This window comes from Falco cherrug, chromosome 5 (assembly GCF_023634085.1).
Source record: "Falco cherrug isolate bFalChe1 chromosome 5, bFalChe1.pri, whole genome shotgun sequence".
NCBI lineage: Eukaryota > Metazoa > Chordata > Aves > Falconiformes > Falconidae > Falco > Falco cherrug.
Genome location: NC_073701.1, coordinates 81,725,425 through 81,752,315, shown reverse-complemented (window position 1 = coordinate 81,752,315; position 26,891 = coordinate 81,725,425). Strand labels below are relative to the sequence as shown.

Below are 26,891 nucleotides of genomic sequence, written 5' to 3'. Positions count from 1 at the left end.
ATAATTACTATGCCTGAAGATAGGACTGTGATGCAATTCATACTTCTAAAGATACCTACTTTTTCCTTTCTTCTGAGGTCTTTTTTCTAGTAAAGACTCTTTATTGAGACATAATCCAGAACTCTCTGAGGTCAACAGGATCCTTAATGGGTTTTGCATCAGCCACTAATTTACTTACCATTTGCCTAAAGGATACAACTTCAACTGTAATTATTTTTCTGTCATTAACAGTCAGCTTAATTTCTATTCAAAATGTCCTAAAACAAATTTGAAAAAATCTTTAGTTTTAAACAATGGAAAAGGTTTTGATTAACTTTACGATTACAAGAACAAATTAACATGAAAGTAGGCTAAAAATTGTGAACATGCCTTTGATGAAGAAAACTGGGCTCCTTGCCAATGTTAAAAGAGAGAGGTTCAAGGTAAAGATGTTACTGTTCAGCTTGAGTCAGAATCTGGAAACAGAGACCCTTACATTTTGAGTCCTTACATATGCAAGAAGTCTGAGTGAAATTAAGCGGGGCAAAAATAAAGCACTCAAAAAAAGGAGATGTTTCTGCAGCAGACAAAAATATGATACAGACAGACAAAAATGAGCTGCAGCACTTTTCAGGATTTGAATACCCTGGTACATAGTGAAGTATATATAAGGTGTGCTGCTAAAATAAATAGTATAATCATGTATAACTTTTATTTATATCATAGAATCATAGAATGACTTGGGTTGGAAGGGACCTTAAAGATCACCTAGTTCCAACCCCCCTGCCATGGGCAGGGACACCTCCCACTAGACCAGGTTGCTCAAAGCCCCGTCCAGCCTGGCCTTGAGCGCTTCCAGGGATGGGGCAGCCACAGCTTCTCTGGCCAGCCTGTTTCAGTGTCTTGTCACCCTTGTAGTGAAGAATTTATTCCTAACATCTAATATAAATCTACCCTCTTTCAGTTTAAAGCCATTCCCCTTGTCCTATCACCACATGCTTTTGTCAAAAGTCTCTCCAGCTTTCCTGTAGGTCCCAGTTAGGTACTGGAAGGTTGCTACAACGTCTGCCCAAAGCCTCCTCTTCTCCAGGTTGAACAACCTCAAGTCTCAGCCTGTCTTCCTAGGAGAGGTGCTCCACCTCTCTGGTCATCTTTGTGGCCCTGCTCTGGACTCTTTCCAACAGGTCCCTGTGTCCTTCTGTTGGGGGCCCCACAGCTGAATGCAGTACTCCAGGTGGGGTCTCAGGAGAGCAGAGTAGAGGGAGAGAATCACCTCCCTTGACCTGCTGCTCGTGCTTCTTTTGATGCAGCCCAGGATATGGTGATGATTATATGATTATATATACTGCATTTATACTCTGTGTGTATGATTATGTTTATATGTGTGTATACATACATACAAACACAGAGATACATACATACTATGTAATTATTTGGTATAAATTGTATATTGTACCTTTGTAATAGACCCTAAAAAGTGTGTAGAGAAGACAAATTCAAATAGGCACTAAATTAGTTTTGAGGCACTTCACAGGTATTTTTGTTTTTCTGAAAGAGCCAGGTACCTAACTGTGTAGTCTTCTGAAGATAGTTGCATGGGGAACTACAAGCTTTACAGGAGAAAAATAGCAAAGGTCTTAGTTGCCTTGCAAGGAATAGACATTTCCTACAGGTAGGAAGAGATGTCACCATTTGGGAATCTAAACAGAACACCTGTGAAGCAATACAGCTGGGTTCTCTTCCCATGAGAGCAGAGGGGTGTCAGGCTCCTCCTGTGGAACAATTCTGCACTAGGAAGAGGAGGAAGCCTCTGTAATTAGGGCCCTTTTCTATTAAATATTTATACGATTGCAGTTGGCATCTATTGCCTGATAACTCTACAAGCAGCTGGGAGATGTCTTGTGACCACTAGACCTTGCTCTTGTGGGGGACTTCATCTTACCAGATGCCTGCTGGAAGCACAACACAGCAGAGAGGAAACAGTCTAGGAGGTTCCTGGAGAATGTGGAACATACCTGTCTGACACAGTTGGTCAGAGACTGGACCAGGGGAGATGCCCTGCTGAATCTGAACAGAGGACTGGTGGGTGATGTGGTGGTCAGAGGCCGTCTCGAACATAGCCATAATTTTTGATTCTTGGAGAAGTAAGAATGGGGGGGGGCGGGGGGGGGGGGGGGGGGCGGGGGGGCTGTCAGCAGAACTGCTACCTTGGACTTCCAGAGGGCCAACTTTGGGCCGTCCAGGAGACTGGTTGACACAGTTCCTTGGGAGGCAATCCTGGGGGGGCAAAGGGGTCCAGGAAGTCTGGACTGTCTTCAAGAAGGAAATCTTCAAGGTACAGAAGCAGGTCATCCCTATGTGCAGAAAGACAAGCAAGCAGGAAAGAAGACTGTCCTGGCTTAAAAGACAGCTTTGGCTGGAACTCAGGAGAAAAAAAAAGAATTCAGTATCTTTGGAAGAAGGGGTAGGCAACTCAGGAGGACTGTAAGGATATTGCAAAGTTATGCAGGGAGAAAATTAGTGAGGTGAAAGCCCAGCTAGAACTCAAGCTGGCCACTGCTGTAAAAGGTAACAAAAATGTTTTTACGAATACATTAGAAACAAAAGAAGGGCTAAGGAAAGTCTCCATCCGTTATTGGATGCAAGGGGTGAGGGTGGGGGTTTGGGGAGTGGGGTGGGGATGGAATATTGCCACAAAGGATGAGGAAAAGGCTGAGGTACCTAATGCCTTCCTTGCCTCAGTCTTTAATACGAAGACCAGTTACCCTCTGGGTACTCAGCCCCCTGAGCTGGAAGTCTGGGACGGGGAGCAGAATGAAGTCCCACAGTCCAGGAGGAAATGGTTAGTGACCTGCTGCTCCACTTAGACACACACGTCTGTGGGGCCAGATGGGATCCACCCGAGGGTACTGAGGGAGCTGGTGGAAAAGCTCATCAAGCCACCTTCCATCATTTATCAGCAGTCCTGACCAGCGTGGGAGGTCCCAGAAGTTCTTCATTGCAATTGAACAAGCAAATGCTTGAGACATGCTATGTACTTCATGTCTTTTAATCTGTAGTAAAATTTGTCACACAAAATTCTGTTTTATTATCTTTTTTTAATCAGCTTATTCAAAACCTTTAACTGCCTAGAGGAGATTAGATTAAGCTACACAGCAATGTGAATAATGGCTATATGGGTCTATAACTACTACTTCTGAAGAAAGAAGAGACAAAATATGTATTAAAAATACACCTAGTACTTGATATGCTTAATTAACATCTCTTACTTTTGATAATTTGACCTGTTATATGGTATTTTAACATACATCCAGCATTATTCTCAAGAAAAGTTGAAGTAGAATTTACCAGACTACATTAGGCAAACTCTTTCTGAAAAATAGTATTTGGAAATGTGATTGAAATAGTTTGTAACAGTATTAAACATGGAAAGTAATGAATGCGGGATTATTCTACCACAAACCACTTGTGGGAAAATATGATAGTCTTTTATTTGAAACTCCAAGCAAGGGTTTCCATTTATTATCCTTGATTGTCCACGTGTGGCTGCTTAATTGAATGGATTGCTGATAGAAATAATCTCTTAAAGGCTCTGTGTCTGAGACACCTTCCAACCAGTCTGCAAAAGAAAGTTACAGTGATATATAGCATCAAAATTAGGCCTCCCGAGGTGCATCCTGTATCTTTCAATTTATTATATAAATAATAGATTCAGTATGTGACTTCTCCGTTACTTTTCAAAAAGTAGATTATTTCATGTGAGAAGTCCGCAGCGTGCTCACTTGGAGAACTGACATTTCAAGCAAACCATTCATTTTTTTGTTTTCTTTTTTTCCCCCCGAAGGGTGATCCAAAACGTGCAAACAAGGAAAATTTAGTTATGACAATAGTTCCTATGAAACAGCTAGCAGAAATGGACAGATGCTTCAGTTTTGCAAACTGTCTTTTTTGCTATATATGATCATGAGTGTCTCTCATCTGCTGTACTTCCAGATCAAGAATTCTGGAATTTCCTAACATTTATGAGAAAGACTGTTATTTGTTTTTTTCCAGAACTAAGTGATATTTTATGCAGTGGCTTCTCAGTTATTTGAACAATTGGAGATGAAACTCCACTTTTTACAAGTATGGACCACCAAGTCACCGCTCCATTACTCAATGAAAAAAGAACACTTCATTTTCTTAAGTTATTATGGCACTGCTGGCCCTGAAGAGAAATTTCAAGTTACAGTAATGAGCATCACATAATAGAATGGTTGATGAAAATTGTTTCTAACCTCAGATTTTCACACGTACATCACTTGAATCGCAATAGAATTGCTTCACCTGTTTCCTACATCCCACTATTTCAAAAGAATTAAAAATGTACTTTGCTGGCAGTGCTAAACATGACAGATCAGACCTCATTCTATTTTCACATTACTGTGCACTAGAAGTAGCTCATGAAACAATGGCTTTACAGTGCTGTAAAACTGATGTGAGATAAGCAAACAACAAGGCTCAGCACCCCATACGAAAATGCTTCAAACTCCTTCCATAAAAAGGTCATGCTTCAGAAGACAAGCTTAGTCTTTAGATGCAATGGACACTATAAAACCATCTTGTCTACGCTTTTACATAGACAAAATTCACAAGTGGCATAGTGGCTGAGATCCACACATTTGTGACCTCAACACCTGCCTGCTGCAGCAATGTCTAAACTACCAACCTTGAAGGAGCCGCTGTTGCTGAAGGAAAAATAATTTGTTCAACTTGTAGATGTATGTTTACAACATAGGTGCATGGGTACCAAGAAGATGGACAGGGTATAGAAACCTAATTAAAACCATCTGTATCACTATGGAGCTCTGTCTTCTATACTAGCTTCTTCCTAAATGTTAAATCAAACCTAGGGAAAAGAATTGTGGTGTCACGATACTCAGAAATATTCCCAAGACTAAGCAATGAGATTGCTACTTCTTTAATCACCACAGTCTCTGAGGAAATTTGCAATATACTGCATGATAAATATCTTAGTGAAAAGAGCAGGAATGAAGACAGGAGAGGACAGTGCTACCTCAATCTGGATCTCAGTGCTATGCCTGAACTCCAGAATAAAACACATTTTTCTCTTTTAGTTCAGCCACACACACATGTACAAACAGAGGGAATAAAAGCCAGCTTTTATTTTAATCAAGTGCACAAAGTACCAAGAAGCCATGGTGGACCTTGTGTGTATGTTTGCAGGCAGTTTCAGGACAGGACTCCCACTGAGAACAAAGGATGCACAGAATGAATGTCAAAAATACTCATGCTTTGTAGAACCAGTATTTCATATCGGGAATTTAAAAATACAGAGAGATCACCTCTGTATAAAACAAAATTGGAAAAATACCTAAAGAAACAAAACAAACAAACAAGCAAACAAAAAGCACAACCAAAGGAAGAAGAGGCATTCTTTAGTAACTTCTGAATGTTACTGTGTTACTGCAAAATTGCAAAACTGGGATACTGTTTATGATTGAAGACACCCACATTTCAATAGCTAGCACACTAAATTGGTAATTGTTCACAAAAACAGTTGAAACGTATCTGTTGGTTTTACACGTACTGGTAAAAGAGAACTGGCACCATAAAATACTAAACCCCACAAGTTTTTAGTTTTTCTGTCACATCTCAGTGCATTTAATATCCTTCTGTCATATTATTTATGACTTCACAAAGAAACCAGTTATTTCCCATTATCTCTTCAATAAATAAGTAAAGCAGAGCATGCTGCAGCGCTACAATTCGTTAATGAGATGCCTACAAAATCGTCACGGTGTCTAGTCTCAGAAGCTTGCACAGCATCTAACTATTAGAGTTTGCCTCAGCCCTGAAGAGTAATTGCATTTTTCACACATTGATATGTTCCAACCTGACAGCTGAGACACGTATTTTGGAGTGGATTACATAAAGTAAGTAAACCTTTCGATGACACATTTAACATTAAAAAAAACCAAAACCACCAAACCCAAAAATTCTTGCAGTGCATTCAGCTTTAATCAACATTTCCACCTATCTATCATAAGAGAGCTGCCTTCTTTTCTGATAAGGAAAACAGGTTAAAACTTTTACTTTGGATTTCATATGGGAATAATCAATCCAACACTCCAGTCCCCATTGGAATGAGTTGTTTTAAAGTTACAAACTAATGACATAGAAATGTTAGATTATATACTGTAAGACATAACTAGAATTCTGATCTAAAGCCTGCTAAAGAAAATGAAAGCCTTTCCATTAGCTCCTGTGGGCTTTACCTCCAAACCCAAATGCTGGTAGGAATAATTAACTTTTCCACCCATTTATCTATATTGCTGCTTAGAAAACAAATGCGTAGGTGAAAAATGTTTCTCTTTTTCATTAGCTAAGACTGTCAAAAATGAAAAGAAACTAGCATGAAATTACTTCTACATTTGGAAAAACAAAATATTTACCAATATTTTTCAAAAACCGGTAGGTATTTACCCTGTAATTTCTAGAGGCATTTTTGTAAGATGTAGTGTTTACCATGCATATTTCTTTATTTGCTCTAGGTTCTCTCATCTCATTTCACTAGTTTGTACTACAGTTCCATAATATTACTTTACATCTTTTTTCTTCTAGCAATATTTTATATCTTGGGATATAATTTCCACTGTGTTTTCTACTGTTTTCTAAATGCACTACCGAGGACAGAAGATTTAAATGTTGTGAATTTTGTATGTTTCCCTCTCTCTATTCAATTAGCAGAAGAATATTTACTCAGGACTCTTTAAATGTGTACAGAGGTTATTGTAATATAACCATAATGCCTCAAGGGAATATGGGTACACAGATTTTTCTGAGGTGACCTGTTCAATATATTCTTTGTCCTTTCTCTCTGTGTGAGTGGACAATACCATTAGGAAAAAGCATCTTGGGAAACGCTTGAAAATGGAATAAGGAACAGTTAAACTGCATTAGATCATTAAACAAAACAGGCCCCCAAATCTGAAAGGGGAAAAAACAAAGAAAAAATAAAATATAAATAAATATATTTACAAAAATAAAACCAAAAAACCCCAACAAATCAACCAGAATTCATAGCTCTGACATTACGGCCAGTTCATTTTGCTGTCCTGGAATTGGATTCAAGTAAAAAGTGATGACACTTGGTGTGTGCAGGTAGGTTTTTGCCCATGAGTTAGTGCAGTAACCACAGTCAATGAGTCTAGAAAAGTGGTTTAGCTCACCTGAAAGTAGACAAATATATTTGAGCATTTCACCCAGGCTCATATCTAGATATTCCTGAATTCTGTTATCTTTTTCTTCAAGTTAGTGATTCAAGCAGAGCAGAGAAAAACCAGCATTATTTATATATGAGATAAGGAAAAAGAAATTTCTCAGTCAGAAAAGGAAATCAGACATAAGATGATGGGTAAAATTCTTGGAAGAGTAAATGCCATCAGAAAAAACTTTTTTAGTCAACAACACATTTCAGGCAATGAGGATAAATATACGTGTTTATCCACAGAACTCATTTACACATGCTATATGATTACTGTTTAATAAGACATTTCTTTCCAAAGAACAGTTGTGAATATGCATAAAATCACTCATGCAGTGCATCTATGCCAACAAAGCTGCAATGTGCTCTTAAATGGAATAAAACCTACTCTCTCTCAGTCCTTCTCCAGGATTTTCAGAGTATTGGTATTCATGTCACACATCAGAAAAAAAAAAACAAAACAAAAAAACAAACCAACAAACCCAAAACTACTGCAAGTTTATTTCTTTTTCATTAAACAAATTATTTAGCTAATGGTCATCATGTATGGGAGGAACCTAAGAAAGTGTGGGCCTTCTTACTGGGACTGATGGATTTTAATGTGGAAAGGCAAGTAAGCATAGAAGTGCATATAATAAACATTGTGCCATTGATATGTACAGGTTCTAGCCAGGCATTCATTTTAACTGATTGTTTGACAGATTTTTGTTAGGGAACTGAGCATTCCTTCTTTATGCCCATTTTAGATATATAACCTTATCCTAATATAGTTAAGCAGTACAATCCCAATGTATAGGCAGAACTATCAGTTTAAAAGTCCTTTACATCAGCATGATAATGAGGAGATATAATATATGGCACATTTTTCACCAACTACTTTAGTAAACAGCTCAACCAACAGATAAAACTTTTATTACTCTAAATAGCACTGTTATACCAGTCCAAAATTAGCTACATCAGGCTCTGGCTGTCATGTTCTCTGATGCTAATAATGTGATACCCTTTCAAGCTTGCCTGAAAGTTTCTGTGAGTTAACAAGACTTTTGTAAGCTAAGGAAAAAAACATGTCAACTTGTTCTCCTTTTAGCTCTAAGAAACTGTGAGCAAATTCCCTACTCCAGTGTTGATTATGAGCAATTTCTGTGAAATACTCGGGGAGGGATCCCATGTATGACTCGACCTCCATGTTAGGAGAGGAGATGCTGTATTTCTTGTTTCCCATCAAGAGTTTCCTCTTGATAAACTGCAAACAGAATAAAGCTGTTACATCAGAAGTTGGAATCTACTATATTACTGTCTTTCTAATGATGAAACTATGCTTCGATAAATATAACTTAACTCTATCTTTTGCTTTTTTCATCCTATCTTTGTATAAGGTACTGGCAGCAATACATGTATTGCAGGAATCCCTGTTGCCCTGCCATGGAGTTTGGTTTAAATCCTCAGAGTCTGAGATAATTCAAATAAATAATTGTTGTACTGGTCAATATCTTGCTAGAGTTGTTCATAGACAAGCCTGATGCAAAGTCCTCTCGGGTCAAATCCAAGTTCTCTAATTGATTTCCATGGGCTTTGGATCAAGTGAATAGCACTAAATCCTGCAAGGCATTCAAAAGTCCCAGGTGCTGCAGAATTTATTCATCTTCTATTGAAATGCTTATTAGGTTTAAGTGTTCTGAAGCTGACATAAGTTCTCATCACCTTGTAGATTACGACCTTTGATTATATAAATAGCTGAACAAAACAGAGATGCAAGAAATAACTGTGAGTTTAAAGCAGCTGTTTTCCTATTTGCACAGTTTTCAAGCTCTACGATATTCTTGGATCCTCTGAACCTTTGGTACTTAAGAACAGCTATCTTTTATCCATTGCCTACAGTTCTTTAAAAGAATTTAGAGAAGAAGTATAAAACAATTTATTTCCCTAATCTAAGGCTGATCCAACCCACAGTTAAGTCATTTTCATTAACTGAGAACGTGAGAGGGTAATATGAAGAAGTCATTTAGCCCGATGCCTTATCAGTGGCCAGAAGCAAATGACGTGGGTAGGACATACATAAGGCAAGAATACAGTGATATTTCCCTCTTATACCTTTTCAGGTTTTAGCATTCTGCAGTTTAAGGATTTTCCAAGGCTGATGTTGTATCTTTTGCATTTGATGTGCATTAGTGGATATCTGGCCATTAATTTTTCTAATTGTTTTTTCAGTCAAAAAAGAATGGAACAGTAATGGCTGGAACATAGCCTTTCATCATATGATGAAATCGTTCTCTCACAGCAATGTTTCTTAAAAATACTCTCCATTCCATGTACGGATGAAAGGTCCAAAATTGCTTTGAACTGAAATCCCAAAAGCAATTCAAATCAAACATTCCAAATATGTAATTTAATTTCAGATTTTTGTTCTACATTTCTAAAGAAAAATGAATAAAGAATAAGTGGTTTTTGTTCATAACTTTTTGGAAATAGGAAATTCATAAACCATGTTTTCCAACTACATTTTCTGTTATCAAACTCTCACATAAGGAAAAAAAAAATTGAAGATTCCTGAATAGATTTTCAATTAGCTTACATGGCAAAAGCTCTTGGTGTTTTACTGTGAAACTTCCAGAAAAAATATGGGATATCTTTTGGAAAAAGTTCTAGAGATTTAGTTGAACATATCCAGAAGAGTTACCGACTCTTGTACTATAGTAACGAAAACTTGTGAACAGGTATATTGCTCTTCTGCCTCGCACCTCAAACCTGTCACAGTGAACTTGACTGGGACATCACAGTCCACAGAAGAGCTAGTGATGCACGGAACAGTGAAACTGAGTAAGCAAAGCAGGTCTGTGCTGCATGTCCCTGCCGGCCTTCAGCCTGGGCTGTGCTGCACAAATTCCTTGTCCGCAGGATAAACCTGAGGAGAACATTGTAACAGAGGAGCCTGCAGGCAACTCAGGACTGGTGATTACACCACCTGTGTGGCCTTGCCTTCCCCTGAAGTGCACCAAGAAGTTCTCATGAGGACATCCTTTATGAATTGGTTTCTTGTAAAAAGAATCAAATATGTAATAGCATGAAGGACCAACAAGGAGGATCTCTCCACAGACAGGGTCTGTGTGGCCTGCTGTGGAAAAGTCCATCCAGTGCTACAGGAGTGCATGTTCCCAGCATCTGAAGGGACATATTTACTGGCTATCTATAGTCCTGTTTTACTCTATCTTATGAAAACAGCTGTTTCATTAAGTCATTTGTTGTTGGGCCTTTCTTGTGAAGATCCAGAAAGAATCCTGCACCATCTCTCCCTCACCTCACACCCCACCACTCCAGCACAGAACAGTGACTACCAGGCTACTCTCTTGAAGGACCAGCAATTCAGATTTCTAACACGATCTTAATCTATTTTTCTGTAGCAAACGAGTTAGGTAAACAAACTCTGCAGATACATTGCATAGGTCCCTGTTCTCAGCTCATTTCTTAAGGCAGTAGAAAAGTGGTTGGCATATTAAAAACATCACTTTGAATCTCAGAAGTATGCAAATAAACTGGTCTTCATACAAGGACTTGTTCCAAGGACAACTTAGAATTAAGCAAGAAGCTTAAGAAAGAGCCTACATTCTCTCCCATCGACATTATCACTCTTCAGGCTTGTAAAAAGCATTTACTTGAACAGCAAATGGGAGAAGCACTATTTTAAAAATATAATTAGATCAAAATTATTTTCCCCAAATTATGGAATAACAACTGTTGCCCCTCAAAGGAGAAGCAACCTTTCTGCAGTGGTGCAGGATAACACTTTTGCTTTAGAACTTGTTTGGAAATTTATGATAAAGCTTCCCAGTTGAGGGAAAAAAAGAGGAAATAGTATTTTTATTTCTTCTGCAGTTTATCCATCTCTTTCCAAAAAAAAAAAAAACAAAAGAAAGAAAGATGTTTAATATGCCCTTTAATGCATGAAGGAACACAACTTCATGAAATCTTACACAAAAGAGAAACATACCAAAGGAAATGTGGTTATTTCACACTAGTATAAAACTGTACTTTCACACTAGTATAAAACTGTTCTAGCTGGCAAATTTGAGATTTGCTGCTCTGGAAAAGGGCATGAAGACGAACTAAAATGTGTTAAACCAAATCATTGTTGATAACAGGATTTCATCCCAAATTAGAGAATTTCCTCAGCAAAGAGATCAGTGTGATTTGCAGAGAAGTGAACAAAGTTCAGAAGGCAAATGAGAAAGACATGAACTCTGAAGCAGTTTTGACCATAATCCTCTCTTGCGGCCCTCAAAGTTCTGCTGTGCTGCAGTCTGAAGGCAACTCTAAATGAAATGGTAATTTTAATATTTAATTGAATATGAACATGAATACTGGAATGAAGAGAGTGTCTGCGCTGACATTTATTTTAGTGTGTCTCTAAGATTTCCACTATGCTTCAGAGCTACGCATTCGCAATGCCTAACTGGAGTTTAGAGCTCTGACACCTCCTCAAAGACAGCAGAATAATGGCATGGGGAATATGCCTGACACCTCTCCATTGCAGCACTTTAAAAATGGACAGTGGTGAAACAGTTAATAAGACCAACATGTGAATCAGTCTTTAAGTTTCCCATTCAGCAGAACAGAAATTATTTACAACCCTTTGAAGTTAAGGTTTTCAAGCGCTCCATATCTTAATTCAAAAGTGTCGCTATTTGAAGAATGACTTATTTCCTGCAGAAAATTACAGTGGTTACTTACTTAAATGATTCCTTCAGTTTTCTAGAAACTTTTAAACCAGTAGAAATATTAAATTATTTTTTTTTTGTTGGGTTGTTTGGAAAAGGCCGAAAAATTGTCGAAAGCACGGAAGTGGCCTTAAGGGTTACACAAAATAAGAATATTTTGAGTTTAAATGTAGCAGACACATTGCCACTTTCATATAGTGCGAGTTGTCATCAAATCCCAAGCACCTACTCTGCTATGATCTTCGAAAGGAATGTGATGGACCTTTCAGAGTTATATAACTGGGAACAAGCAGACTAGACCAAATCTTGGTTTGGTTGGGATTTATCTCATCCGTTTCACTTGGTGTTTAAATATTTGAGTCTCTGCTAATCATAATAAATTTCATTTATGCCCAATGCAAATGAACAAGCACCTCCAGATCCATGCTTCTCTTCATTACCTCCTAAGTGAAACAAAGATGACTAGTAAAGAAGGATTTAACTTTTGGAAGAGTAAGTTAAGGCTTATAAATACCTCCCAGAGACAGTAAGCAACTGGCAGAGAAATAAGATTGAATTCCTCCTTTAGATTCTTCTATAAGTTTTATTTTACAGTATGCCCTGGTTATCTCCTTTAAAAAAAGGATGTCCTACTTGTCTCCTTTAAAAGAGTGGTATGTCCTGATTGTCTCTTGCAAAAACCCACACACCTAAGATACGACCTGCAAATTCTGTAGCTACATCCTTCCACACAAACATATGGACTGGGAAAAGAACTGTATACAGACAACATGAAAGGCTTATTTAAGGAAACTTTTCTGCTGTATTTGGATTTGTTTGCTTTGAAAACAAAGGAACTTCTAAGTACAGCTAGTCAGCTGGAAAATAGGTATCAGGAAGTATATTAAGGCAGAAAACACAGCACTGACACTAAAGAGATGAATCAACCTGTTTTCAGCCTTTTGATATGAGTATCATTCAAATCCATAGTTCAAACTATTGTCCTGTCCAGTATTCCACATCACCTAGCACTTTTTGCTGTATTTATTGAATTTGTTTGCAAAGGCATAGCGAACAGTGCACACTAAATGTGGTGGCTACACAGAGAAACAGGGGAAGCTCACATACCTTGTGGAAAAGTGCTGAAAAACCCACCACCTCTTTCCCACTGCATGGCCAAACCCACTGTAAATCCACGCCGTGGATCACTACCTGACAGACACGGTGCTGCACTCAGTGTGAAGAGGGCTGGGGCCAGACAGTGGCTAGAAGGCAGTTGCATCCAAAGAGATCTGTGCAGTTGGCTCCAGGCACCCTTTTCTGTCTTCTCCTACAGACCTGAAAGAAACTGGCTCCTATCTCCCCCTCCCACAACTAGGTTTTTATCTTATGTGCGTGCACTGCTGCACAAAGGTGCCCATATTTTAAAATCATCGGTAGTGTGTGCCAGACACAACTAGTCAGCATCATTTGTGGTCTGCAGCTGCGCAGGTCCCGGGAGGAGCAGAGAGGCTGTCACTGCTCTGCCGCTACGGCAAGAGGCTGAACCATGCCAAAGGGCTCACCAGCATGACGAGCATGATTGCTTTTCTCATGAATGATTTAATGCACTAAATTTCAAAAGTTTGGGCCTTGGATGGAGAGAAACTGTCGGTTAAATGAATGATAATGGTTGCAGTCTTTCAGCAGGTATCATTTCTGCAATGATCTGACTGACATGGGGTAAAGGGAGAGAGGTGCCAGAAGTAGCACATGGTCCAATAAGGGTAGCATATGTATCATATTTTACACCTGTGGTTTGTTTTGTGTTTTTTTTTAAAGAGCTTGTAATATTTACCTCTAAAACTCAGCATCTTTTGACACAATTAACATCCAGTAGTTGATTACCATGTCAACAAGCAAATCAGATAAAACTTGAGTTTCCCTTTCACTTGGAAAATAACTAATACCAAGCTTGTCAAATCATTAAGCCCATTTGTGGACAGATTTACTCTAAAATGTCTGTGGGGAAGCTTCATTATGTACTCTTTGAAGTTTTCCATCCAGGTGCCAAAAAAGTAAATACTAACTAAATTTTCAATCACTGTAGAGATTACAAAGCAAATATCTAAAGTTTCTTTTTATATAAATACATATCAAATAAACAGAAGAAATCGCTTCACCTATAACTTACCTAGCTCACATTAGGTGTATGAGAATAGGTGTATATAGACTGTATAGTTCTGCCTGTCCCTAGTCCTTGATATCCATGTCTCAATATGGGTTTGATCAACTGATGTAAACAATTGCATCAATAACCAAAGCCAACCAAAAAAATTTAGAAAAGCTAAAAATTCTCAATTCTATAAGTGATACAAGACACTGTAGTATTTTAAATTACAAAGTTGCTGTTACAAAGAGTTGTTACTACAGATTTTTTGGTAGTGCTGTGTTTTCAATAGAAAGGCCACAATTCTTAACCTGCTATTTACCAACAATGAAGTGATTAGATATCCTAAACCAAAAAAAGTTTATACCCTCCTCACAGTCAGAATTGGAAAGCATCTTCTGCCTCTCTGCTTTTCATTCCTCTGTGGGAAGTAGGAGATTTTGGGGACCAGCATGTTGCAGCTGTAATCCACCGTGTCAAAGAGCATCAATTTTGTTCCTAAGCAACCTTGCACAGTACAGTAGTTGCTGTCCATAGCTGATAAGGATGCTTAGGGAATTGTTAACTGGCTGCAGGTGGGCGAGATGAAAGTTGCAGAAACTGAAAGTAAGGCCACTCACACAGTAATAAAATTCCTCTTTTGGGTTACAAAGAAGGGGGAGATGAGCAGTAACAACAATGAAAAGTTAAGGATGCCTCTCGCGTTACATATGCTCTCATACAGAAAACTGGTTTGGTTCATCTACTGAAAGAAGCAATGAGTTAGGATGCAGCAGACACTTTCAGACTGTGAGCTATTACATGATACTAAATTACGTCCTTCACAACCTCACAGTCTGACTCGCAGCCGTTACAAGGAATGCCTGGATGACCAAGCTTGCAAGTGATAACTTGAAAGACTATTCCTGTGGATCAGCCAAAATATTTTGAGAATCTGCCAGTACAATGCAAAAACCCCTCGTGTCTCTGGATAGACTTTTGAAGAAAGTTAGACTTTGGCCTCAAAACATTTTTTTTCCAAAATAATAATTAATCAAAGCATGCTAATGTATTATCATAAAATTAGACCATTTTAAGTACCTTTATGGAGTTTCACAGTTATTTTTTTATCCAAGGTGATTTAAAATTCTAGTGGAATATACTTACTCTATTTTAATGTACCAAAGTACTCAGACTAATTAAAAAAATTCCTAGAAGTTTATATTGTCTGTTATAGCATAAAAAGTTTTATCTATCTAAGGAAAACTGAGTCTTCCATACTCAAACAACCAAATCTATTTATGTAGACACAGATTTTATAACATTTTTGTTTTAATGTTCAGAGTATGTTATATTAGATCATATTTTGAAAAAGAAAATAATACAAGTGTTCTTAATATTGGGAGTTCTGGTTCACATGTTCCTGTTTGATATAAACTTTAGTGCAAGTGGTAGTTAGTACAAAGCTGAGCTAGACACTCTCTGGTTGAGTCAACTCACAAATCACAATGTCTCCTGAAAGAGAAAGAACTGTGAAACTCTGATAGAAGATGCTTACCTCACGAAAATAACTTTTTATAAAAAGAATCCGGAAAAATCAGGAAAATGTGTTTTAAAGATGTTTCATTTAAGAACACAGATTAAGGTCAAAATCAACTAACAGACCTATAGACCATGCTACAAAGCTCATATTGCTGCAAAAAATGAAAAAGCAAATACAGGCAAGTACTTCTCAAACCTCCCACTTAAATCTACAAACAACATATGTATGAAAACCAAATACAGACAAAATAAAAATATTTGCCATCATACCAGAGAAAGGGATGAGTTTGCAGTGGTCAAAATTGAGAGTTATGGTTTATGTTTTCTTACCACACACCAGCGTCTTAACGAATTTACTGTATATAAGCTAAATATGAGACCTATTGAAATCAATAAACCCTCAGGTTGGATGTGTCTTTGAAAAAATGCTATCTCCTACTTGACACTGTGTTATAATTTTGCACGTGGTTTCTAAAAACATTTTCATTAATTTAACAGTATCCGCATGTCATAACTCACATTTCTTACATATCTTTTCATGCTGCACTGTTGGTTTAAAAAACAACAGAGAAAGAAAATTAGGATCGAAAGATATGTTTTCCCTTGGATGCTTTACATTCCTCTTTCATTCATATTACCTTTTTCTTTTCTTTAATTACTTATTTCTCTTTCCTAAGAATACCATGCACACAACACTCCATCTCCTTCTACAGTGTTGCGTGAGTATAGGGCATATTGTATTTTAACAAGACCTGAACCCTTCTGAGTTCTATTTGATTCTGACAGGGGTAGGACATACCCAGTCTCGGTACAATACTCTGCTTTTCCTAGCACTTAACCTGGTGCATGTAAAACTGTTTTCTAAGGTGACTAGGTACCTAGTTTCACAGCTTAATTGTTTTCAACTGTTCTCCTTTGTGTTTCTAAGCACCTAAGCCTCTTTTGAGATTTCAGGCTGAATGCCTATCTGCATCTCCAGATACCTAAATGCCTTTAAAAATCTTCCTTGCAATGTTTTGCTCCCATAAACTAATAAACCGAGGAGATCTCTGTGTCTGTAAGACTTGACTCTACTAAAGCAGATCAAAGGAATCAGTAACATGGATGAAAGTGAAAAACCAGGGATGAAAAGCAAAATACTGCTCCTACATACTTTAAATATGCAACATTTTACTTTCTTCATATTAATATTTTTGTAGGGTTTTAGACAAACTCCCATTTTCTGTAACAGTGCAGGACCAAGCCCTAATTACGTACATTTACACAGTGGCTCCAAAGGCTTTCACTTCCAGGATGGAGACCTGCAGATATGCAGGGAACAGTCCTGTGCCGTGGACTATAAAAAAAGGAAACTGTTTTTATAAATACACAAATAATGTGATTGCTTATATGAATTATATCTTTGTAGCTTTAATATTTACACAGATAGCAGTCTTTTAACGTTTTGTTAGCTTTTGTAAATGTACTTAACTGCTAGAATCTGAACTGACGGTAGTAGGAACTCTGTACTGATGGCTGGGTAAATTAAGATATGCCTTCTAATAATGTACAAGGTGTGTCTACACCGGTGAAAAAGAGTGCAGTCCATTTGAAATATAATAGAGCTGAACCTTGTTAGGTATTTTATTTTTAATGAAGCTAAAATATTCTAGGACTCATGTATTGGTCACATGATCTTCATATGTACTCGCGTTTAAATCTCAGCCTTCATACACCAGATACCTGAGTAAATATTTGTATCCAGTGTTTTTCTACAGAACACTTTCATCTGTTGCAAAACAGGTGATCTAGTCAAAAGCACTATTTTATATTTCATCTCCATTCACATTTATTTCAGTACACATGGAAATAAAGCAAAATTATTTGTGTACTTTGCTGAAAAGGGATTTTTTTTTTTTTTTTGGTCAAAACAAAACCCACAACATTTTATTTAACAATGGGATTACAAAATATTACCAGAGACACAGGAAGATCAAAAGCATATGCTTCAGAAAAAAATACTTAAGAAATGATAGAATATAGCCTACTAATTGTGACTGGGGTTGAAGTCCACACATGGTAACTATTATTGTTTCGGGAAATGTAGAATAGAGCTATCATTTCTAAGCACTGTCTATGAATTTTAAAACCTTTCCTCCACTGCACAAGCAATTCAGGAAAAGATGTTTTAAAGACTGTGTCTTGCACAAAAATATGTGCTCCCATTTATTGCCCAGTACAGAAATATACAGAATCTTTTCCATCACTCTGTCAGGTAACTGATGAAACTTGATAAGGCTGAATCTAAACTTTATTTCTATATTTCTAATTTATATTCCATCTTTTGAACAGTCTATCCACTTAACTCCTGCTGAACCAGATCCTTCTCTCATCAGCTTGCCACAATGCAAATTATGAACTGCTGCCAGTGGAATATAATGGCATAAAAATCAAGTAATTGGAGTAGTTCATTAGACTTTCTTTCAAAAGTCTGAGAAGTAAATTGTCACCCTGAAGTTGCAAGATGTTCTCAACTTATTTTGGATAATCATTTTATTTTTGCAGCATTTATAAGTTCTCATGTTCAGAAATACAGTTTCCATTTCCAGATTTTATTGCACAGTCGAACTATTTCTAATACTGTATTCATAGATTTATATATCTTTCGTATTGCGTTTTTTCTTCTTAGAGGCATAATGATGTGAGTCAAGTATGGATTGTCATGACTCAGTTTGAACTTCTTGGGTTCGATCATAAGGATTTTACTAAAATAACAATATTCTCTGACAATTACTTTAATGATAGGCCATAATTCATAGATCAGACACCAGTCATAATTACTCTCTATGTCAATTTGTTCTGCTGTATTGTCAGCGTATTTCTTTGCTAGATCCCGGCCCACATCAATCTCATTGTTCTTATTCTTGACTCACAACAACAAGGAAACAAAATTCCATCTGCTTCCACCAAAGAAGCAAAATAAATTGGATTCTGAGCAGAGAGATCTTTTTATTAGGCATCACCTCCCCTCCATGCTTTTCATAAGTGAAGTAGGGAAATTCATGCTCAAGAAAAATGAGTGAAGTAAGCAAACTGCCATTCCTCTAAGAGATCTTCAGGATAATTTTTTCTTGACGAGGAAAGCTGACCCCAAGTGCAACTAAATAAGAATATATTGACTCCTGTTCTCTGTAAAGCCAACAACCCAATACAGTTTGAGCAATCTTTATATTAAAGAACAATTATTTTTTTTCCCCCCATCAAAATGACCCTTACTTTTTGTATTTCAAATTCTCCCTGGAGCCCTTTTTGAATATCTAGTAATGTGCTTTGAAGGTGATTACACTACGCTTTGTCCCTCCTCTGTTATATCGTGTTCTAACTAATCAGGCTAAATGTCTCTGCTGTGAAGAGAAAATAGATTGAGACATCAAACACATCTGTAAAATACTAAATTCACTAGGTTGTATAGAAGGATACAAAAATAGAAAAAAAACTATTTGAAACTGGGTTGAAAATATCAAACACAAAATTAATGAATAAGCCAATATGCAGGTAAAAGACAGAAAAAAATAATTCAACTTTGCTAATCTTTACCTTTGTAATATTAATCATAAAAGTATTTCCAAAGTTATAATTAAATGGTTCAGAAAACATTTATAATTTTGTACTCTCTTGTCAGATTTTATTGAATTCAGTTTTTTTACTACAAGTTCTGAAGAGATGGATGTTTTCAAACTAGCACGCAGAGACCATAAGAGACTAAAGGCTCTCACAATGGTCAGAAAACAAAACCAAGATAATGTGTGTGACATTTGGGAAAAAAGTGATGCTGTGGAAACTTTATGATGCTCATAAGGAAAAAAAATCTATCAAACAAAGGTCAGAAAAAAAACCCCTGCTACGAGGAAAGTTCAGGGCAAATGAATAATAATGATGATGACGAATGAAAGATTTGATCTAATGGTGAAGTATGAATGAGGAATCTGGAACAAAGAAGCAGAAAAAATAAAGCCAGGAAGAAAAAAGAAGGAAAGGTACCAAACCAGCAAATCCCCAAACAGGAAGGGAATGGAAAGTGGTAGTTTGAAAGAAAAGTGAAGAAAATAAATAGATGGAATATACCCATAGGGATGCATTAAGAATGGAAAAGGAGTGAAGGTGGGAGAGAATAGATTCTGCAGGAAAATTGCATCTGTCACCCTATTTCCCTGTTCATTGTTTGAGGGTTTCTGTTGTCAAATCCAGTCACCTATTTAATTATAAAGTCTTCAGGGAATTTGATATGTCTTAGATGGGATTCCTCAAGCATTATGGACTATATTGACAAATAATGAAAATTAATAGTTGCTTTATCTTTTCTGGAAGACACACCTCTAGTTTGTACAGTCAAAGCAAATAAATGAATAGTCTTGTGTTTAAGCTTCCCTTCATGAAGTATTGTGCTCAGCTACAAAAGTATTTCATGACTTAACAAAGCTACCCAATGCAAAGCCTATAAATAGAACTTTAATATAGCACTGAGATTGCTTTAGAACTACTCACAGAAGAGCACTGTGTTCCTTATTTAAAGTATAGTGTCTTTATAAAACAAACTACACTATCGGTCTGTCTGATTTGGGAACAAGCATTACCCTTACACCATCAAAACCTTACCTGCTCATTTGCTGGCTACTGACAGGGCAGAAGGAAAGTTATTAGATATCATATTATGAGGTGGCAGCAGAAAGTGACATGACTGGGTCGTTATGGGTACAGATGTTCACAAGCCCCCATGTAAGTCTGCTAGTCCTAATTCAATAGACCTGACTTTTTTTCTCTGCCTGTTTCTTGACCTTTAAGCCCCTAACTTCTATGTTTTTCATTGTTATCTTGAACCTCCACAAACTGCTTTGTGACCTCTTCAAATTTTATTCTCTTGTTCCTTCTTGTCCCTTGCCCCTACTTTACTTCTGCTTTTCCTACAAGTAACATTGATAAAACACTGATTTAATAATTCAAATCAGCTCAGTTTCTGGCAGAGTGCATGCTGCTATTCTAGAGTCATTGTCCTGTCTCCTCTCTCTCTCTCCCCCAGCCTTTACCTCTTTCTCACTCTCTCTTTCTCTCTTCTGTTCCTCCTTTCTTCCTTTTCTTTCATTTCTTTCATATAACACCTCTATGTACAACTATGTACTACTTGAGTTGAGCAGTCAAGAACAGTTAATAGCTGGAATATCCTTGGAGGCTAAAATGTAGTAATATTTGAAGTCACTGGCACTCTGCAGAGGAAAACGTAATCTATGTTTTTTAAAGACACTTTAATTGCTCAGCAATCATGCAGAACTGAGAAATATAGCTCTGCTTCCAAGATAGTAACTCCCCAAATTGCAAAGGTCGCTTACTCAATACCCTTGCTATCTAGCAAAATGTGAGAATGACACCAAGACTCAAACTCTCAACTTTATGTCAATTTATTATTCTGTATTAGCTTTCATGTATTTTTGTAATATTTCACATAACCTCCTGTGTGCTATCATTAAAAACAGCAAGACTTCATCTAGCTTTGTTGCTAAAAGAAACAAGTTGTTCATATAACATCCGTTTATATAGCCCTAATTTAGCTAAAACTAAAATTAAAAATGAATGGTAGTTCTGTATTAGTAAACAGCTGAGTTGCTTTAGCACAGAGAAAAGGTGGCAGTACTAATTACAATTAGCTTTCTGTAATTCCCTTCCTGCTTTTCCTTGTAATTCCCCTCTCTTTTTGTGTAATTATTCCACCAACTAAAAAGAGTTCAAAGCTTTTATTATGTTAATTCTATTTAAATTATTCATATATAGTTAACATTTTAAAATAATCTTTATGTGGTTATCATGGTGTTATTAAAAGGACATTATCTAGCTAATGAATTGATTAAAGATTTCCCAGAAATATGTGAGGTCTTTCATATCTGAACTTATAATCATATTTGAACTTCTGAGGGTGAAACTTTGGATGCCTGTACAACCTGCTCAAAACTTTCTCTGTGCAAACTACCTTGAAAAAGGAGTCAAACATGAATGTGTGCTTTTTAACCCTTTTTCTTCCCCTCGAGACCTAAATATTGTATGGCTGTGTACTTGAAAACAGGTTCTTAGGCTCTATTCAAATAAATATTTAATTATGTTCAAATTTCATCAGTACTTTTGGAGATTTTACTCAGAATAATACCTCAAAACCTGGAGCTAATACGCCTTTTGTTGTTGTTGTTGTTTTGTGAAAGAAACAAACAAGTCATATCAACGGATCACATGGGTGATACCATACCCGTGTCATAATAAATTGCAAACCGGCCATAAAACTGGAAACAAAATTCTGTTCAGTACCATGGACAGGTGCTGCCCAAACTGTCCATAACGGCAAAAACAACTTGCCCCAAGATCACCTGTCTTTACAAAAACCACAGACCAGCTCCTGCTCTTTTAGGTTAAGATTATACATTATAAACGTTGGAAAGTTCTTAAGACCTAATTTGTTGAAATCGCCACAGTTCTAATTAAAAATGTATGGCAAAAAGTATCCGCATCTGAAAATACAGGACTATGGAATTAGTTAGCATGTATATAACTTGTTCCTTCTGCTAACTTGTCCCTTCAGTTTGCCACTACCAGAAGAAAATGAAAACCAAAAAAACCACCCAGGAACCTAAAAAGCAGATTAAAATCCCCAAAGCTCTTGTCACTCCTTTTTAGCATAACTTGCTCTTACAAGTATTATAAAATATTTACAGTGCGCTATATTTATCTTCATTTGTTATATCATGCTGAAGATAAAAGCCCTGTATAAAAAATGGTGGCATAAAACAGTCTCTTTCTCTTTTAATGTTTTGAACGTGTTTTTCACAACTAAATTACAATTGCACATAATAAACCAACTTTTTCATAATAGTTTAACAGCACACTTTCATTTTGCTAAATTTAAAAGTTATGCATATTTCATAAATCTCAACAGTCCCAACAAAGTGTGGCAAGATGTTTGACTAATAAAATGATGGGCTTTGTCTTTAAGAAAGTGAAAAGTTTATCTTCTAATATCTGTAATTATTAAATAACTAGACAGTTTCTAAGGAATCGTCAAATTTTCAGTTTCGTAGCTGATACTCTACAGCTCAAAATTAGTAATGGGGGAAAAAAATGTCTTCTCAAATTAGTCAACCTTTTAAATCACTTTTGCAATTACAGGCAAATGCATTTTACAACTCGGTGCACAGAGTCAGCTGACACAACAGGACTCTGGCATCAGAGACCATATAAAATAATACTATAACGCATCATTCCACTAAACTGTATTGGAGTCTAATGTCAACAATGGCATTTTTAAACTCCTCATTCTCTGGAAGAATTTATATTGACATTAGAGTTACATTTTAAGACATATGCTTGATGTATCATGTGTCTCACACTTCCTCAGACCATTTTCCAGAGTCTGTCACCAGTCAGTGTGGCTTGCCCCTTGTCATTTAGAAGTTACAGGTCCATGGAAATCAAAGGAAATTTATCCAGTGTCTTAAATAACATCAGGAATAATGTTTGTGAAGATTAAGGTATCTATACCTCTTTCACTTTAATGAAAACAAATCACTTTATAATACCAAAGTCAATATCCAAGTCTACATCAATACATCACTTCACACAAAAAGGCAGATCCACACACTTTTATGCATGATCAAATTAAAAGATCGCACTTGGGTTCCCCTTATAATTATCATTACTTTAGCAACACTGTAGTAAGTCCTGTCAGCAAACACATTACTCTATGAAAAATCCAGCGATAACTCAGAGATATTCATAAAATATTCCAATTTCACTATCCAAAACCAAAAAAAAATACTAGAGAAAATTCTAAGGAACCCAAACAGTTTCAAAATTGTTTTTCTTTGTTTTGTTCTTTGCTTTTTCAGTTTATCTGCAGTTTTGGGGTTTGGTTTATATTAACTGCAGCAACACTTTTTAACTCACTTGCACGTGTAAAACATTCAGAAAGAATGTTCTTTCTGACAAAGAAAGTCACATCGCTAAAGTTCTGTAACAAAAATTGACCCTTGCATTTTTTTCTTTCAACATTTTTTTTAAATGGAGTGTTTCCTGTTTGTGCCAATACACTTGTTGAAATGTTGGCTGTAACCAAACACCAGCTGCACTTACCCCAGTGTTGTCATGGTGACAATGGTGTACCAGAAGGCTGCAGGGATGCTGGTGAATTTGCTGGCTGATGAACCTTTCTCTGCATAGTACATGACTGTGGCAAAGATGATGATGGCCATAGTGAGTGAGAAGAGAAGGAAGCCTAACTCCGAGGCACAACTTTTCAGAGTATAGCCCAGGATGCGCAGCCCCTGTGAGTGGCGGGAAAACTTAAAGATCCTGAAGACACGAAAGACTCGTAGTGTCACAAAAGCCCCACTGACATCCTCATTATCTGTCATCACCAGGCCAATGTAATACGGCATGATGGCGACCACATCAATGATACTCATGACACTGCGCACGAATTTGTAGCGACTAGGGGCCGCCAGCAGACGCAGGAGATACTCAACTGTGAAGATCATGACACAGGCGGTATCCAGACAGAAGAAAGCCACGGCATAGCGCTCTCCACAGGGCAGCTCTTTGATGCGACCCGGGCTTACCCCGCAGGGCACTGTCTCCACCACATTGGCAATAACAGAGACGGCAATGAAGAAACCAGTGACATAATAGAAGACCAGAGCCAGCGTACTGGTGTGTGGGTTTTCAAAGGCCCGCCACATCCTCTGCCGAGCTGTCATTGAGGGCAGGGAGCTCTCAGCTGCATGATCCTGATCAGCATCGTCCTGCAGGCGCTCGGCATTCTCACGCCGGCGATCCTTGTACTCCTCATAACAGCAGTCGCCAATGATCTCGGGGATGATGCCAAAGAAGGCCAGCTCCTCATCGTAAGCTGAGATGCACTCCTGGCGGGGATAATGAAGCTTCCCTGTACGGTAGAAGTTGAGAATGTGGCGGAAAATGTCAGGGTCCCGATCAAAAAAGTACTGCTGTGTCTCAGGGTGGTAAAAGAAGTCCCGCTCTGAACTGCCCAACAGAGTGTCAGGGTAGCGCTCCAAGGTGTCCAGCCACGTCTGGAACTGGATGCCACTCACATTCAGCACAATCAGAGAGTCCTGGCTTCGCTTCCTCTCCTGCCGCGGAGCAGCTGGCATGGGACCTGTGGCCACTGGCATCCATCCTATGGCTGCTGCCCTGGCAAAGGGTAGCCATGCTGCTACTCCTGCTGCCATGGTCCCAGACACCTACTACAGCTAAGGGAGTCAATCTAGAGACAGTTCTGGTCCATCCACTAAAACAGAGAGTGAAAATAAAAATACAAATGCTCACACATTTTCCAGGCAACAGAATTTCTGAACATTGTTGTGATTTTCAGTATTAACAGAAAATCTTTTTGCTTCCTTTTTTGCTACCCCCACTCCCTTTTTCACCAGAATACCCTTTCCAGGGGCTAGTTCACCAGTTAGGCCAATAAATCTGGGCACTTGGAAATCAACGTATTCAGAGCAGCTACTCCAGCAGCCAGATCCTTTGGATACAAGGTCCACGCGAGGCCCCCGGATGGAAGCAGCGGTCCACAAAGGACTGACCCCGGGAGCCGGCTAGTAGCTCTGGTGCAGCGGTGCAGCCACCTGGAAGGGTATCTTCTTCCACACGCGATGCAGCCGGTCCCCCCGCCCCTCCTCCGCTCCGCTCCGCTCCGCTCCGCTCCGCTCCCCGCCCGTCGCCGGAGCCGGGCCGCGGCCGCCAGCGGAGCCCTTCCCGGGCGGGCTGCAGCGGGGCCGCCCGCCGCCGCCTCCCGCTCGCCGTGGCGGGGCGGAGGGGTGGGCCGGGCCGGTCGCCCCCCCCTTCCCCAGCCGCAGCCCTGGAGCAGCGGCGGGACGAATCCGCTCCCTGACCTTGATCGCCGCCCCGGGGACTCGTCCAGAGCCCGGCTCAGGGCCGGGGGAGCCGGCGGGGCAGGGGGAGGAGCTCCGGGCGGCAGCATTAAACTTTAAGGCAAGTTTTCCGCGTAGGAAACGCGTTGAAGGGCAGAGGGGCGCCGGGGAAGGGGCGCCGGGAGGGGGAAGCGCCCCCGAGGACGGGGGCGGGCGGACGGGAACCTCCCCGGGACGGGGCGTCGGGGCGCGGGCAGGGGCCGATCCCGGGCGAGGAGAGCGGGGCCGCGCTGAGCCGCGGGGGCTGTGGCGGGGGTCGGCGCGGGGGCCCCGAAGCAGCCGCAGAAGGTGGGATGGATGCGGGGCAGGGCAGCCTGGGGAGGCGCCGAGCGGGTGGCGGAGGGCGAAGCCAGGGGAGCCTGGCGGCGGGGCGGGAGCGGGGCAGGGGCTCCTCGGCGGCGGGGGGAGGCCAGGGCGGGCGGGGGGCAGGGGCGCGGGGCTCCGTAGCGGCTCGGCGGTGGATCAGCCCCCCCCCCCTCCTTTCCCCGTCCCCTTCGTGTCGCCCCTTCCCCGCGGCTCTGCTCTCGCATCCCTCCGGACGTGCCCAGCCTGCGGCACCTACCTGTGAAAGTCTGGCGAGAGCGCTCAGTTGCATAGAGACTTTTGGAAATGCGGGCTCTGCCGCTAGATCTCCGCGCCCCGCCGGGAACGGCGGGGAAGTAGTTGTTCCTGAGAAAGCTTGATCGCATCCAAAGGGACATCGATAATAAGGCTTTCCCCCACCCCCACCCCCCTCCGCCACCGCCGAGCGCCAAGCAACAAGTTCAAGGGGTGGGTGGGGGGAAAAAACCAACGTAATCGCGCCTGGCAACTCGGCGGAGCACGTCCTTGCGGGGCGCGGATCCTGCGGCGCGGGGCTGCCGTCAGGCGCGGCTGCGGCTGCGGCCGCTGCCCCTGCCCCTGCCGCGGGGGTGCCGCGGGCTGCGGGCGGCGGCGGCGCCGAGGCCCAGGCGCGGCCGGGGGCGGGGGGGGCTTCCCGCTGCCTCCCCCGCGGCGGGCGGGCCATGCCACCCTGCCGCGCCGCCGCCGCCCGCGGGGTAGGGGCGCAGGGGCGGGCGGCGGCGGAGCGGGGCGGGGGGGGGAGCGCGGAGGGCATCGCTCCGCGGGCGGAACAAAGGGGCGGCGAGCGGGGAGCGCCTCTGTGTGCGTGTGTGTGTATGTGTGTGTGTCGGTGTGTGCGCTCCCCTGTGTGTGTGTATGTGTGTGTGTCTGTGTGTGTGTGTGTGTCTGCGCGGCCGGGATCGCGCGGTCCAACGCCTCCGCCGGCAGCGCCGCACCGACCCTGTGGAGTTCGCGGTGTTCCGGGTGGGGATCGGGTG

At 40.0% G+C, this 26,891-nt stretch overlaps 1 protein-coding gene across 2 annotated transcripts in view; it reads right to left on the bottom strand.

The window, feature by feature from the left end:
* The window catches only part of KCND2 (potassium voltage-gated channel subfamily D member 2), a 286,106-nt gene extending 259,533 nt beyond the window's left edge, over nucleotides 1-26,573 (bottom strand). The window contains exons 1-2 of one of the 2 annotated variants that reach the window (XM_005441771.4): nucleotides 26,135-26,573; nucleotides 23,753-24,926 (exon numbers count right to left, since the gene is read on the bottom strand). In XM_005441771.4, the coding sequence (XP_005441828.2) occupies nucleotides 23,753-24,867 (1,115 nt within the window). In that variant the 5' untranslated portion in view covers nucleotides 24,868-24,926; nucleotides 26,135-26,573. Of the gene's footprint in view, nucleotides 1-23,752; nucleotides 25,628-26,134 lie in introns of those variants that run through there. The other variant, XM_055712625.1, reaches the window with a different exon arrangement.
* Between the last annotated feature and the right edge of the window lie 318 nt (nucleotides 26,574-26,891).